This window comes from Choristoneura fumiferana, chromosome 21 (genome assembly GCF_025370935.1).
Source record: "Choristoneura fumiferana chromosome 21, NRCan_CFum_1, whole genome shotgun sequence".
Classification (NCBI taxonomy): domain Eukaryota; kingdom Metazoa; phylum Arthropoda; class Insecta; order Lepidoptera; family Tortricidae; genus Choristoneura; species Choristoneura fumiferana.
Window position 1 is genome coordinate 10,931,854 of NC_133492.1, and position 15,291 is coordinate 10,947,144.

Here is a 15,291-nt window from a genome sequence, read left to right on the forward strand (position 1 = left end):
CGCCAATCCGGGCCGGCAGGGCTACTACGAAACTCGAAGTTCGTGTCGTGCGGTTCCTCTGACACTTATACTGTTTAATACGAGAGCGAAAGGGACGGTACGATATGAACTTCGAGTTTCTAGTTTTGTAGTAGCCCTGCGGTGTCGGAATTTTCAACACAGATCAAAGGAACTTGCGGTAAGCGCTTGCGACGCGTTTACACGTTGGCACGTGTTTAGTGTCTAACGAAGAAATTTTATTCTTTTTCTTCAATTAAAAATATGTCAAGCTCAACACAAGAGCCGAAGCAACTTCGAGATCCACGTCTGTCATGCTTGCCTGTCCGGAATACATTGACCTTAAACTGTAAATGGCATTCAAGCATCCTATTCCTATACGTTACAATACTCTTTGCATTCAAGTGTTTGTATCTATAGGCTTCGAGTTGGTAGACGCTTGGCAAGCCTCGGCAAGCATATAAATAATGTTAGCATAAGAGGTTGGTATTATCCGGGCTGGTAAATATGTTCCTTCCTCATTGGATAAATACATAAATATTTAGATCAAAGAGCATATTGTCATAACCACTACGTGATTTAGATCACCACTAGTGACAGTGACAGTGACAGTACATTAGACGGAACAACAGACAGATAGGTACCTTAGAGATTGCGTTTGTGTATGGTATTTTGTGTTTTGATTTGATATTTACTAAGTAAACGCTAAAAGTGCAATGAAATAATTGCAAATTTATTTTTAGCTTTAATCCTTACATCCCGCAATGTCGCAACCTAACTTGCTCGAAATAGTTCCTGAGCAACTTTTTCAAAATTATTTTATCAGTGACGTAGACCATGTACAGAAAAAATTGCAATATGAAATTGAGAGAAAAAGGGAAGAACTACGGGCTATGGTCGGGTAAGTTATAAAAAACAAACTATAAAAAATAATCACATTGGAGTGCATAGTCGTTCTCTATCCAGGTTACAAAAATTAGATGAATTCACTACCTTCTCATCAAAACAGTCGTAGCCTTTTGTGGTCTTTATAAAGGGCTCTCCACACTACTGTTGTTGTTATGAAAAACTAAAATATATTTCAGGGAGAGATACCGGGACCTGATTCATGCAGCAGACACAATAGAAGAAATGAAGACCACAACGGACAGTACTTTAAATCACATCAGTGGTATGATGGCTGCCTGCAGAAGTCTTCATGACACACATCTGGTGGGATTCAAAGTTGATAAACCTCCTCAGTCATCTAGGTACACTTTAATCATAAATTTGAAACATTGCAAATTGTTTTTTTTTTAATAGGTAATGTTTTAAACTTTTGTTTGTTTTTGCTCTTTATTGTACAAAAAGGAAATACAGAAAGGTTATGCAAAAAAAGTGTTAAGTACAAAGGCAGACTAGCACATAACATAACATTTGGTATTTTGAATAAAATTTATGTCCCCTTAAGGGGCAATAGCTGAATTTTCTCAAGTCACTTGAGGTGTTAACAGAATTAGTTATTGCTGTACATCACTGTATCTGTGTCCATATTATATATTTAATAGACATTTAGACTAAACTGGGTTTGGTTAGCTAAAGTTTTAGTGCTTATTGTTGACATCAATATGTATGTTTTTTCAACAAAAAAAAAAACTGCAACTGTTTTGCAAATAATTTCCTTATCCCTTTCCCATGGGAACTGTGCAGTTTTCTGGGATAAAAACTATCCCACCAAAATAAATGGTGTCAGCAGTTTAAGCATGAAGAAGAAACTTTAGCATTTATAATATTAGTAGGAATGGAGACATAAACCATATTTTTAAATTTCTAGTTTTAACAATACAAATCCAATAACCAGCATATCTGTGCAAGTGAAGATGTTAATGGAAATACCTGAGAAGATTTGGACATGCATTGAGGTGGAGGACTTTGTTGAGGCTACCAGACTGTTTATTATGTCTAGGCATATTAATACAGGTAAGTTATTACTTTATCCTCTAAGTAGAAGTGGTGCTAGGCCTGTTTCACCACTCATTGATAAATTTTATGAAACAGATATTGTATTGTATTGTAAACTCTTTATAAATATATCTGTGATGCCATCTCTGTTTGTTTTGTCCAAATAAACAGAGACAGCATCACATTTATCTGTCACATAAAATTTATCAAAGACTGGTAAGACAGGCCCTTTAAAGACTTTTGGTCCACAAAATACATAAAACCAAGACAAAGCCAGGCCCTAGGGCCACAAAATGGCTCACCAAGGCATTTGAATTTGCTTGCCAATGTGTTGATCGGTCAGCTGGTCAATAGCGCAACTAATTTTTGTAGCTATGAACCTCTAAGTTGTGGCCTGGTGGTACCATCAGCCAAATATGTGGTCTACCACCCTAAAGTTGAAAATCGTTTGCATGTCATAAAACAATTATGTCAATAGACATGTCTGTCAACTTGAAATATTGACTTTAGCAAAATATTCATTTGATAGGAACTTGTTTAAAATTGGTAGACCACTTATTTGGCTGATGGTACCTCAGACATAAAAATATTTGCCCCTCTAGAAAATCTTTTGAATACCCTTAGCTTAGTTTAGTTTGAAAATAAATATTATTTCTCAGGTCTCCAACTGCAAATAGGGGCCAAGAATGTAAAACCAGGAATGCAGTCTCTGCAGCGTCTAGTTCAGATGCATTGGAGTTCGATCTCCAATTTCAACCACACCATAATTGATGTCTGTCGGGAGAAGCTACAGGATGTAGATATTAGTGTGGAGGTGTGTTTAGTTTTTCTGTACACAAAGTTATCTCCCAGTAAAAGAAAAATCTGTGAAAAACATTATACTATTTTGGAAAGAAGGTTAAAATATGTAAATATAGTTCTATTAAACACCATGTCTATCAACATAATGGTGCACAGTGCTGTATAGTAGACGGCATGAAAGAAGAAATCTAAATAATCCTAAAACCATATTTCCCTCTTGCTTGTTCGAGGCAAATCTGAGCAAGAGATATATGATTTAGGGTTGCAGCAGAATGTGTAGATTTATATACAAACTTTTACATAAGTTAACATAACTAACACTGGAACATACAAGGTGGCTTATCTGACTTACTGCCTGAATAGAGGGTTTAAAAGTCAGCCAGAGACTTTGTTGTCTTTTTTGTGCTGCTAGTGCTAGTCAACATATTATTGCATTATATTTTTGTAAATTCATATGGAATTAGATTTATTTTTTAATAATTTGATCAATGTTATTTTTACAGGTTGCCAGCTCATGCCTTACAAGTCTCTACATTCTAGACTCACAAAGCATGGTTGAGTTATTAAACACATTCATAGGTCTTCATAGTAAAAGCAGTCTCGAATCGAATCTTCAGTTTGAATTGAGTCTCATATTAGAGGGAGATGTAAAAGCTCAGATAAAGGAGAAGATTGTGAATTCTGTTAAAATTGTGCTTAAAACCGTTGTCTTGGTGTATGCTTGTTTTGTGGGTAAGTTTTGAAATATCTTTTCAGCATTATTCAAGTTTTTATTATGTACATTAAATTCATGCGTGACATTGAATATCACGGGGGGGGGGGGACACACACTCGATTTTAATGAAAATTTGTACTTTAAAGGTGAATATTTCGCAAAGAAATCACTGAATCGAAAAATCGTCTTAGCAACCCCCTAATGGTTTTAATTTAAAAGACCCCACACTATAGGGTTGGATGAGAAAAAACCCCTACCATGTCTATGGGAGGTACCAAAAAAAAAATATTTTATTTTATTTTTCATTTGTCAGCATAGTTTACATATATATTCGTGCAAAATTACAGTTTTCTAGCATTGATAGTCCCTGAGCAAAGCCGCGGACGGACAGATAGACATGGCGAAACTATAAGGGTTCCGTTTTTGCCATTTTGGATCCCTATAAACCGTATTCATGCGCAGTACCAAGCTAGTTCATTTTGGCGAGAATAAAATCTATTTTATTTTTTTAATTAATTGGTACTACAGAAAAGTCATTTTTTTTCCATTGACTAGTATAATCTTATTCCTGTCGATAAAAAAACAGCCACTTTAAAAAATTTCATCCATCACCCATCATTACATAAATTGGATTTAATTAAGTAAGTAAATAAAGTTTGACCTTGGTGCGCAAGCGCGTTTGTCGTTTTCCACATATAATCTCGTGGCACTGTATAATTCTGTGTCGAGTTGACTAAAATGTCGTATCCATTATTGGTTCTAGAACTATTTTAATTTTTACTCCAAAAGTCGCCAGATAAACCATTTTTGTCGTCAAAACTTTTTTTTGCACAGATTTAAGCAAAAGTCGTCACTTCTAGGGACAAAGTCACTAAACTGGCAACATTGATATTGATAGCCGCTGCGGGCCCGTCGCGGGTCCGACCCGCTCTCTGTGTGAATACAACGAACCGCAGTGGCGTAGCGTGGATTAATGTAGACGTGGGCGAAGTCGTATCAGCGAGGCCCCTTTTCTATGATCGCATCGTATTTAAAGAGACCTCGTAAGGCCCTTTTAAATGCGAGGCCGTGGGCGAGGGCCCACTCCGCCCACGCCTAGCTACGCCACTGACGAACCGCGCGGCTCACGCGGCGGACACGACCCGACCCGCGCACGCTTTCTGTGTGTGGCCCTTTATAGTCAAACCTATTTTCATCTCTGACCTATAAAGTAGGTATATCGATATCACCGTAGCTGTGCTGCGCCCATCACTTTATCTTTGGCTAATATCGCTTTAGTGCTTACGATTCCTGAAGAAGAGACATGTAGCAATAATTTTAAGTCGTGTTGAATTTAAACGTATTCACATAGAGCTCATTTTACAATGTTATACGTTTAAAAAATTTGACACCTATTGGTAAATAGCGAAACTAACTTGACAATCTTGACATTCTTGTCAAATTAGTTCCGCTAGTCAGGGTGATGTGGCGCTACGTAGCTTCAAAATGGACTCTCAGCGATATATATAAGTATAACGTTGATTTAAAGTTCTAATTATGTTGCCGGTTCAAAAGTTATTACCTTTTTCGAATAGAAGCTAATGAAATAACCAATAAGCGCCAAGATTTCAAAGTGTGTGTCCAATGCGCATGTGCGCATTTCCGGCGACACGGGTTTCGGGTTTCGGTACAAGTTGAAGCTTTTGGCAGTTCCATTGTTTTTCCTGTTCCGTGGGTATAAGTTTTATTGAAGAAAAATGCCTAATAAAATGATGATAAAAATTTTTTTTTTTTAAAGTTGTAATTATAATTTCATTATTACAGAAAACAATGGTGGTGTAGTCCTGACAAAACTGAAGGACTTATTCCGTAAAGATTCTAAAACCCTGGTGGAAATAGTGCAATTCAGTGATCCCGCTGCTTTAAAACTATTGCCCCCTGTCATCGCAAACTATAGGTTAGTATTTAACACTTTTTTCTACAGTTAAGACTTAGCATTTGATTATGACAGGGTAAGACGACACACAATATGATCTATTAAAACCTAAATGCTTGAATTTCAGATTGTCTTCTAACAAAGAAGTGCAAGAATTAGAAATAGACGAAGTAACCAAATGTGTGCAAAAATGGAGTGTGTGGGTGAAATCTTTTATTGATGAGAATGTAAGAAACTTGCTGCAGAATGTTACCAGGGTTAAAATGCTACATGAAATTCGAGAAGAAGCATTTAAAATAGGTGACTTTTTTCAACCTTTTACTTTGTGTGCGATTCAAATAATTAACAGGAAGTTGTAAAGGGTTACCTGGAAATTTATTATTTGGATAAAAATTATTATTTGTTTTAAACCTGGCTTTTTCGAAAGTTCCTTTGAGAAATCAATGAGCAAGCATTCCCATCCCACTATAAAAAACCTTGATGATGAGATTTTTTTTAGATAATAATCCAGTGCATCTACATTCAATACAATTCAGAATCCATACATTCATAATTTTTCACTTATTTCTAACTTGACTAAATAATCCATGTCATTCCGGGTGCAATGGTGCCCATCACATTTGCTGTGTTGCCGCGTTGAACAGCAATAGACAATCTAAGTTTTTTTTTTAGAAACTCCAGAGAACTGGGGAGCTATATGTTCATCCCTAGACATACCAGAAGTCCACGTTTGGTGCCATTACTTCCAACCTCTCCTAACGTCTAGAGTGCAGGTCATAATAGACAACAGATTCCTGAAAGTCTATGATGCTTTCAAGACCCAAATACTAGTGGACCTGACCAGGATACCTTCGGATAATGAAGGAGAGGTCGACATAAACTGGTTTGTGTGGAAAGATCTGATTGGAGATACCGTGATTGAGTCAAGGAATGAAGTCATCAAGGTTATGAATTCACTTATGAGAGGTGAGTGTGAAAATCCTTGGAAGCTTAAAGAGTTCTTTGCTTTTTTATCCTAGTTGGTGTATCGTAAGTAAGTGTAAGTGTCGTAAGTAAGTAAGTAAGTGTATCGAATCTGATATGCTGGCTACTTTGGATTATTTGCAGTAGTTCCTTTGGCAGTACAAAAAAGGAGAATTATAGGTATGAGAAGATAGGAACTAAAGAAACTGCCTGAACTTGTCATCTGGTATTTTAGTGTGTATTTCACTTGTATTGTTGTGTTTATCCATTTATCCATTCTTTATGAACCTATAAATAAAATAGTGCCTAATTTCAACCGATGTTCTGCAAACTTAAACTTCAATATTCATTGGTAGCGTTGACGCTAGTTGTTGATATATGATAGAACTAATTTAATCTAGAATATGCTCAAACCCCGTTCTACCAGCTAGGTTCTAATCAGTTCAGTTTTCCCAATTATACCATCTTAAATCAAATTAATTTGGAATTTTAGGTATGTCCCTTCAAGATCGTGGTTTTACCACAAATTTGGAGAAACTTTGCCAGGACTTAGACAATGAACTGCAAAAGCTTCTAGATGACCTCAGAGTCTACTTATACAGAGAAAAGAAGGAAACTATGAGAGATAAGTTGCTGTTCTCATATGAAGAAGAAGATGATTTTGACCAAATGTTTAGTGATAGAGAGAACATTGAAGCTTATTTGCGAGATACGGCGGATAAAACTATCGAAAGGTTTGTTATAAATAGTTACTCATCTCATCTCGGCCTTATTGTACGTTGTACAGCAGGGCACAGACCTCTTCTCAGAATGAGAGCACTAAATCTCAAAGCTCGTGGTAAAATTCAAATGTAATTTCGCACATGAATTTCGAGGTACGAGCCCGGGTTGTCTGCTTAAGAGGCCATAGGTCAAACCACTAGACCACCACGCCTTTTTCCCTGCCGTTCTCCGTTTTTAGGGTTCCGTACCTAAAAAAAGGGAAAAACCGAACCCATTTTTCATACATTTCGGAGTAGAATCAAAACCTATAGGGTACTTCCCGTAGACCTAAAATCATGCAATTTGGCAAGAAGGAAGGTCTTAGGGTGAAACCAGGTGAGCGATGACGCTTTTTGAGTCGTGAGAGGCGAGAGGCGTCTCTCATCGTCTCATTTTTGGTCGCCGTGTGGCACAAACTGGACTTTAGTATAAAACTGAATGGCAGAATACGCGACCGAAAATTACGCGGCTCACGACTCAAAAAATTACGCTCGTCTGGCTTCACCCTTCAGCACAAATAAAGGAAAAAAATCCGAAAATGGCCTATTTGTTGCTCCATCACAAAATTTTTTTTTTGATTACAAACTTATTTAATTCGAAAGCGATGGTTTATTATTTCGATACTCTACGTAGATCAAGGTGGCCTAATAGTGGTACACGTGTGGACTACGATGCACGAGGCCCCGAGTTCGAATCCTAGAATTTAGAATAGTTTAATCTTAGAATTGTATTTGTTTTCGTTTATTTATTTTACACATTTCATGTTTTAGATATTGTGTTAAATATTTTATATTTTAGAGGAAAAACCGGCCAAGTGCGTGTTGAACTCGCGTGGAGAGGGTTCCGTGCAATGCCAAAGTCAAATATTTTCCTCTATTTTTTTTAATAAATAATATTTTTACGGTGCTTTTTAAATTAATACAAAATATCACATTTGAAATCATCACAGACGCGAGTTAAGTACTACTAGCGCTATCTAGTGGTGTTTTCGTAAGTGAACATATGATATTGAGTTTACCACTTCATTTTCAATTGATAGTATACTTATAGGTTTTCCTGTAATTTACAAGCAATGTACTATATTTTGTATTTTTTTCTCAATGTTAGGCTCAGTAGTTTCGGAGATCAGGGGGGGGGGGGAGAATGGCCCATTATCATCATCTTTCATGAATAAAATCAAAACTAAAATATAAAATATATTTGAGATCCTCATAACGAGCCTTTCATTTGATATATGACATAGTAAGGTTTGCGAATCTTTTTTTAATTTCCTAATTTGTCCCCCGAAAATGACCCTTATTTAAAAAAATACTTATTTACTTTGCACATCTGTGTTTGGGTCATAGGATTACATCATCCTACCAAATTTCACCTGATTTGGCCCAGTAGATTCGGAGCAAATTGGCTGTGACAGACGGACGAATAGACAGACAGACGCACGAGTGATCTTATATTCTGTTTCGTTCATTTTGTACGGAACCCTAAAAACAATCGGATAAAACGGGAAAAATCCTCGAGACTCCATCAACAATCTATTTACATACAAATTTGTACGGAACCCTCGGTGCGCGAGTCCGACTCGCACTTGACCGGTTTTGTTTGTCAGCTTTTTTGGCTAAATGAAATTTTATTTAAAAGTATATGACCAACGTCACTTCTCCCTTGTCTATGGTTTAAATTTTTTTTTTCTCCTGACTGGGGCAAGGAAATGGCTCATGCATACATGTTTATTTAACGTTTGGGCTCCACAGAAAACCAGCGTTACTGCACATAATGTGCGGCAACACATGCTGAGTGGAGACCCTTTTTGGTATCCTGCCGTGTCACCTAGTAACATAGTTTTAGTGGTAGTTCTAGTCTTAGTTTTAGGTGGTACTTATGGAGCCAAAATAAACCTTTCTTTCTTTCTTTCAAAAACATTTTCCTTTCAGTATGCTCTTATACATAAAAGTTTGCTTCGAAGAACCCACACTCCAGTCCACAGAAGTGCAGAAGAAAACTACAGCCATTTACACAGCAAGGTTCACTCAAGCAGTGCCCATACTAATGGCCAGTCTACGCAAATGCTACGTTCCCGAACCACCCAACACCATAACAGTCACTTTGGACGAAAATGGTTTGAAGAGATGGAATGATTTGTGTGAGGTTTTGAAGCAAAACTGTTGGATATGTTGGGGGACTTGGGTCAGTATAGTAATGGAAAATGTTGAGGAACTAATTAAGGATTTACCGCAAGAGTTCACTTTGGAAGCTAATGTGGATTTCCTGATGATGGTATGTTTTTAAAACTTGAACTTGTTATGTTTGTTTTTAAATAAATATATAAAAGATATTTTGCAAAAAAAACTTGAACTTTTTTTATCGGTGGAATGAATAAATATTTATTATGTACGAGTAGGGTGCAATAGTTGCTACGGGCATCGAGTTTGAAATACCAATTTGGTTATTTATCTAGTATTTTTTTACAGCAATGGGACGTTATAAAAATCGAAGAAAAAGACGAAGAAGGTAAATCAATCGAGTCCACCATAAAAGTACCGGCTGGTCCCTCGTTAAAACTTCAAGAGTACTTATATGCTGTCAGTAGAATACTAGACGAGGTGGTACCACACACGTTACCTATCGAAATCCATTCATCTTTCATAGAAAAAGTAACAGCTCTCACTTTCGCACATTACGACAAAGTCATAAGAGAGAAAGAGGCAGATATAAATCAGAGGTGTGCGCTGCAGTTGTTAATGGACGTGCGACATTTGACTTTATTGCTGGTGCCACGGGAGAATAAGAAGTATATGGACTTCTCACACGAAATCTGCGAGTTTATAAGGTCGAAAATTGATCCGTTTGACTATGACGTGTTCTATCCGTATGTACAGACTAATTTGAAGAGGTCTGTGCAACGAGTACAGGTAAAATGATTAATTCTTTCTCCAGTGTCTTTCGGACATATTTAGTGTACAGTCAGCATCAAAAATAGCTATACACTTTCGTACAACGACTACGACAGCAACAACTATTTAACTTTTTGGCGGATAAGGCCTACTATTCAATGGAGAAGTAGTGACTGAATGTGCCTACCTACAATACATTTATATTTGTATGCCCTTGGGCGCAGCATAGTGATACAAGTCTATAATTAATGTACCAACTATTTTAACCTATGTTTGACAAATAAATTATTTGTATTTGTATCTGTACTTTGTCGTTTTACAGCCAAATATTAAGCGCTATGCAAGATTGTATAGACAGACAGAGTATAAAAGTGATCGGCTACTTTTGATGCTGAATGTACACTAGTGAAAAAGTAACAACGTCATTTTTGATATAAATATCCGTTAATTTTCCAGACTTTGTTAGGCAGCCTGATTCTCCACCACGGCCAGTTAACCGGTATAATCGGGTCCAAACCGGTTCTGTCCGGGGGCAGTGGCGACAAGGCAGCGGCGCTGTTGGCCGCCGGCAACTCGCACTGGTTCTCGCTGCTACCTGTGGCCACGCAACCGAACCTCAAGAAGCAGGAGAAACCGGTAAACTAAACGTTTTTTTTCCATAAACTAGTGTTCTACTGCTCGGTAAATGCCTCTTCTTTTAGTCACTCCTGTATGTGGCGATTTATTTATTTATTTATTGGTTTGCCGACAGATACACCACTATAAAACTTACAATAGAATCTTATGATATAATATAATAACAGAGTTTTTATCCAATTATAGGCAAAAACATCATTCACAACATTAAAATTTGTTGTGGCGTGTCTTAAAAAAACTTTTTCTAAAAACGAAAAAGTTACAGTGACATTGCTTTGGAAATTATGTCCCTTAGGCTGGCCTCACACAGCCGGAATAGCTCTCTGAATTCATAATATGAATTCCTGTACATTGCCTCACACGTGTCTTAATAAATCAGATTAATCAGTAGTCGGTACAGTCAAGGGCAAAGATATTGACACGGCCAAAGTTACAAAAATAACATTAAGGCCGTGTATACATATTTTTGCAACTTTGGCCGAGTCGATATCTTTGCCCTTGACTGTATAAACTATGATGGATCCACAAGTCGCAACACGTCTTTACTGTACAAATTGTACTGACAACTGAGACATTTCATAATGTGATTTCAGTATGTGTGCGCGGTCATTTAAAAATATATGGAAAGTCGTGCGTTCTGAATTCATAATCTTCAAAATTAAGAATCGGAATTCTTAACGCTCGTCAGTGTCAATCTGACAGATCAATCTGAAAAAATCATACTCTGAAAAAATCAAAATGTGTGTCATTTTTTAATGCGCAAGTGGTCTCCGCGTGGTTTCTGGAATTTTGCTATCAAGTTGCAAAAACTACAATCACCGTACAACATGCATAAGAAGAATATATTTGTCTTTTGAGGCCGCCTTACCGAGAGAATAAATAAATAAATAAATGTGTGTGGTGAATAGTGAAATTGTATGCATTTCCGTGCTTTCTGAATTCATGTTATGAATTCAGATTATGAATTCAGAGAGCTATTCCGGCTGTGTGAGGCTGGCCTTACTGTGAGAACGTTGTACAGCAGGATGTTAAAATATATCTTGTACTGAACAAAGCGTGTAAAAGACGGAAACAAAGCTGGATTAATTTCGTTTTATCGTAAAATAAATATTACGCCATATCGTTAGCATTATGGAAAAAAGCTCGTGTTTCGAAATAGATAAGCTTATGAAGTGAACTTTACGTGGCCCACGTAAGGGTCATCTTAGTAAATATAATCATAATAAAAACTTATGCTGTATAGACAAGCATAGACAAAGAAATTGTTATAGGATTGTTTATTAAAAAAAATGTTTTACCGGTATCTAAAGATTACCAACTTTGTAGCGATATTTCATTAATTGAATTTTGTGTGATGAAATCTTTGTTTAATTTTATTTATATTTTAATATTAACGCAGAATGGACGTTTCTTCTGTCTATGAAGCTAATACATGGGTATGAAGGGTGTGTGTGAAGTTTTCTTAACAAAACAACGCTGTTGAATGCACGCTGTGAATTTGCCTGCAATAACCACCCGAAGTTGCAAAAAGATTCCAGGCTGCACAGTTTACTGTCTTGTAGCTGTAGTCATAATGGTTTTCCATCGTATTTACAAGCAATGTATGTATCTATGTATGTGCGGGTGAAATATTGCAGGTTGAATTTGACCCACTTCCAGTGGTCGGATCGACTAGAAAATTCAAATTCAATTTTTTTGAATTTATCGTGCTCTGTCATTTAGTTTCAGGGCAGCCGTACATTTTTCATTTTGACATTTGACACTAAATAATAAATTTCCATAATAATGGCTATGAAAACTCATTTAATACAATAATCGATTGACATTTGGGGTGCTGTCGTATTCCGATTGGGATGTCCCAATTTTTGACAACATATCATAAATCGAAAACCATTTGGAGAAATAAGCTCCGAAATAAGATTTCTGAAGCGTTTTCAGAAATCAGATTCCAAAAATATGATAAACTGAATTAAATAAACAAAATGTAAGTAAGGACCCTCATTTGACCCCTGCAGTGTCTCGTCACAAAGGCAGCTATAAAGCGGGTCTACACTCTTAAGCAAATTGACAGTTTGAAATGTTCCTGTCCTGCTTATAATAGCAAAGAGTGACAAAGACAGAACTTTAATCACATGATGCGCACCCGGCCTTAAACAGTTGTCATTTATCGTAAAGTCCGAAATGTATACGAGTAATTCCAATGTATTTTTACAAATTAAATTACTACGTTACAAGTAAACAAAATAATTTAAATATCAGATTTTAATAAAAAATATCTATTTACTATCACACCATTAAATAAACATAGGAATAATCGAAACTAAAAGAAGATAAATAAATAAAACTATTTGTCATGGTTCATTTAGGACCCTCGACCGTGCTTGAATTATTGTCAAATTGTAATGCCACAGATTATGTTATGTACGACCTGAATTTTTCCAGGCAATGGAATGTGGCTGTCTCACTGTGACGTCATCCAGCGTATTTCGTAAAAAAATATATAAAAAATTAAGTACTCATCCAAATTCAAAAACAATGAAAATGGTATCTTAAAATATCCTATTCTTTCCAAAAATAAAATAAAAACTATAGGTTATTTTTTTTGGTGCATCCCAATTGAGATTCGACTTTTTCCGATGGAAAACCATTATGTAAACCTTTGTTTTACCTACATCTGTAACTCATTATATTGTTATACGTTATGCCTATCCAATTTATTAAAAGTGTAAACAAACCGATTTCCTTCCGATTTCATCAAAATTCTAGTATAAGTAAGTAAACACTCACTGGATCGAATCAATAACAAATTTATCTATAATTCGTGTCTTTTAACTAGATGTCTAATCACTTTTTTCACCAAAATTCACTTGTTGTTGTTTCTTTTAAAAGATATGGCTCTGTCCATTGGAGGACAATTTTGCCAGTGTCTAGTAGGTTTTGCCGTTGTACGGTAAAAAAAATATATAAAACGAAATATGAGAGGTAATGGTGGATGAACGATAACAGCGCCCAACATTCACTTGATTTCAATATTTATTTTTCATTTGAAAAATCTCGTCAAAATCTGACGTTATTTCTTGATTGAAACATGTGTATAATATAATCTGTATAATATAATATAGCATAGACTAGCGTAGAGATGGTGGAAAATTTGTCATTTAAAAAAAAACGATTAATGCGCGGATGAATAAGCGATTTATATTTACTTTCCTTAAAATTAAAAAATAGTAATTAAAAGTAAAAAATATGCGGTATTTACTGAACAGATTAATTATTTTGCAATAGGTTCTAGGTTTTCTTTCACATCATTGAATGTCTGTGGTCGGATAAATGGCGTCTTTGTTTACACGTTTCATAAATTGGATCGAAATATAAGTAGTAAAATAACATATATAACGTAATAGATTTTAGTGTTAATTAACATAACGGCCCGGCCACCGGCTGTGCTGTGATTGGCGTGACGTTAACCCTCAATGGCTGTCACTGTCAAGGATGATACGCGACTCCCAAATTCGAAGTTCTTATCGTGTCATCCCTCTCACACCCCTGTTAAATACCGTGGGCATGATGGCACGACACGATATTCGAAAATCGAACTTCATAGTTGAAGGTCTGATCGTTGGCGCTGAGAAGATTACTTGTAGCTTATCGGCGCTGATTGTCACTGTGGTCTGTGATTCGTTGAGTATCCCGTCGTTTCAGTACTTCCACCGAACTTCTATCAAGTTGATCCTTGCAAGTTAAACTGAGTCCGCAAGGAGTCCGCTCCGCTTGCGGTAGGAGGTGGGCAAAATAGGCAAATCTCTCAGCGCCGCCGGTTGTACAACGCTTGGCCGGACCATGAATGTTTGTCTTCTAACGATTAACAAAACCGCACGATATCCTCAATTTTTTTATTTTTCTCATATATTTCATCTTTTCAGGTCAAGAAGAAACTGCTGACATCGGCTAGCCCCAACAAGCCTAGGCCCGACATATCGGAGCTTATGACGTCATCGCTTCCGATCAACTTCGCGAACGCTCGCTCTGGGGCCGCGTCCTTCTTTAATTCTATGACATCCGATTGGTTCAGTGGATCTTGAAGTGTTCCATATGAAAGAATAATGTATTGAAAATTATTTATGTAATGTGATTAAGTTGAATTTATATTTATATTAATATAATTTGTGATATCCTGAAATTCTGAGTTTGCATACAGCATTTTGTAGAAACTATTTATAAATTGTAGTTCATGGCCCCATGGTCCCACAAACTTTTAAACATAAACCTACAGAATACATAAAACCATAGGTACTTATTAGTGCCTACTGTATTACGAACTAGCTTTTGTTCGCGTTTAGTTTATTAATCGCGTGAAATAATAATTGCCAACATAAAAGTAGTGTTTTTTGGGCCTATAATGCCTATAGGTATTTCAAATTTCATCAAAATCAACCGAGTGGATTAGCCGTGGAAAAAATCGCGCGCGGTCTTTGTTTGCATAGAATATAGAAGATAGCACCTCTATGACCAGAGGCCGTACAGATTTCGCATACAAAAACTGTCATTTGATTGCGATCGCGAGCGTCAGAAACGTTAGGTAATACGGCTTCTGGTGTTCATCTTGGGAAGAATATGTGCCAAACTAGTGCCAAATATAAGAGTCTCTATATCTGTTATTACTGAGATAG

General features: G+C 36.5%; 1 protein-coding gene across 5 annotated transcripts; it reads left to right on the plus strand.

The window, feature by feature from the left end:
* Positions 1 to 380: 380 nt before the first annotated feature.
* Positions 381 to 14,801, plus strand: LOC141440047 (conserved oligomeric Golgi complex subunit 1-like). 5 transcript variants are annotated; one of them, XM_074104512.1, is made up of 14 exons: positions 381 to 479; positions 741 to 898; positions 1,083 to 1,247; positions 1,811 to 1,956; positions 2,598 to 2,752; positions 3,243 to 3,471; positions 5,258 to 5,390; positions 5,497 to 5,669; positions 6,042 to 6,335; positions 6,826 to 7,066; positions 9,026 to 9,368; positions 9,563 to 10,003; positions 10,442 to 10,621; positions 14,545 to 14,801. In XM_074104512.1, the coding sequence occupies exons 2-14, from the start codon at positions 762 to 764 to the stop codon at positions 14,701 to 14,703; spliced, it is 2,796 nt and encodes a 931-aa protein (XP_073960613.1). In that variant the 5' UTR covers positions 381 to 479; positions 741 to 761; the 3' UTR covers positions 14,704 to 14,801. The 5 variants fall into 5 exon arrangements, with proteins under 5 accessions (XP_073960613.1, XP_073960611.1, XP_073960612.1 ...); XM_074104510.1 differs by lacking the exon at positions 381 to 479 and adding an exon at positions 583 to 664; XM_074104511.1 differs by lacking the exon at positions 381 to 479 and adding an exon at positions 590 to 659.
* The last annotated feature ends 490 nt before the right edge of the window (positions 14,802 to 15,291 follow it).

What these genes read in the sequence shown, in the direction of transcription:
- LOC141440047 (XM_074104512.1), top strand. Translation starts at nt 762, where the DNA reads ATGTCGCAACCTAACTTGCTCGAAATAGTTCCTGAGCAACTTTTTCAA. An exon ending in ATGTAGATATTAGTGTGGAG is followed by an intron (nt 2,753 to 3,242) that starts GTGTGTTTAGTT and finishes TTATTTTTACAG; the next exon opens with GTTGCCAGCTCATGCCTTAC. An exon ending in TATGAATTCACTTATGAGAG is followed by an intron (nt 6,336 to 6,825) that starts GTGAGTGTGAAA and finishes TTGGAATTTTAG; the next exon opens with GTATGTCCCTTCAAGATCGT.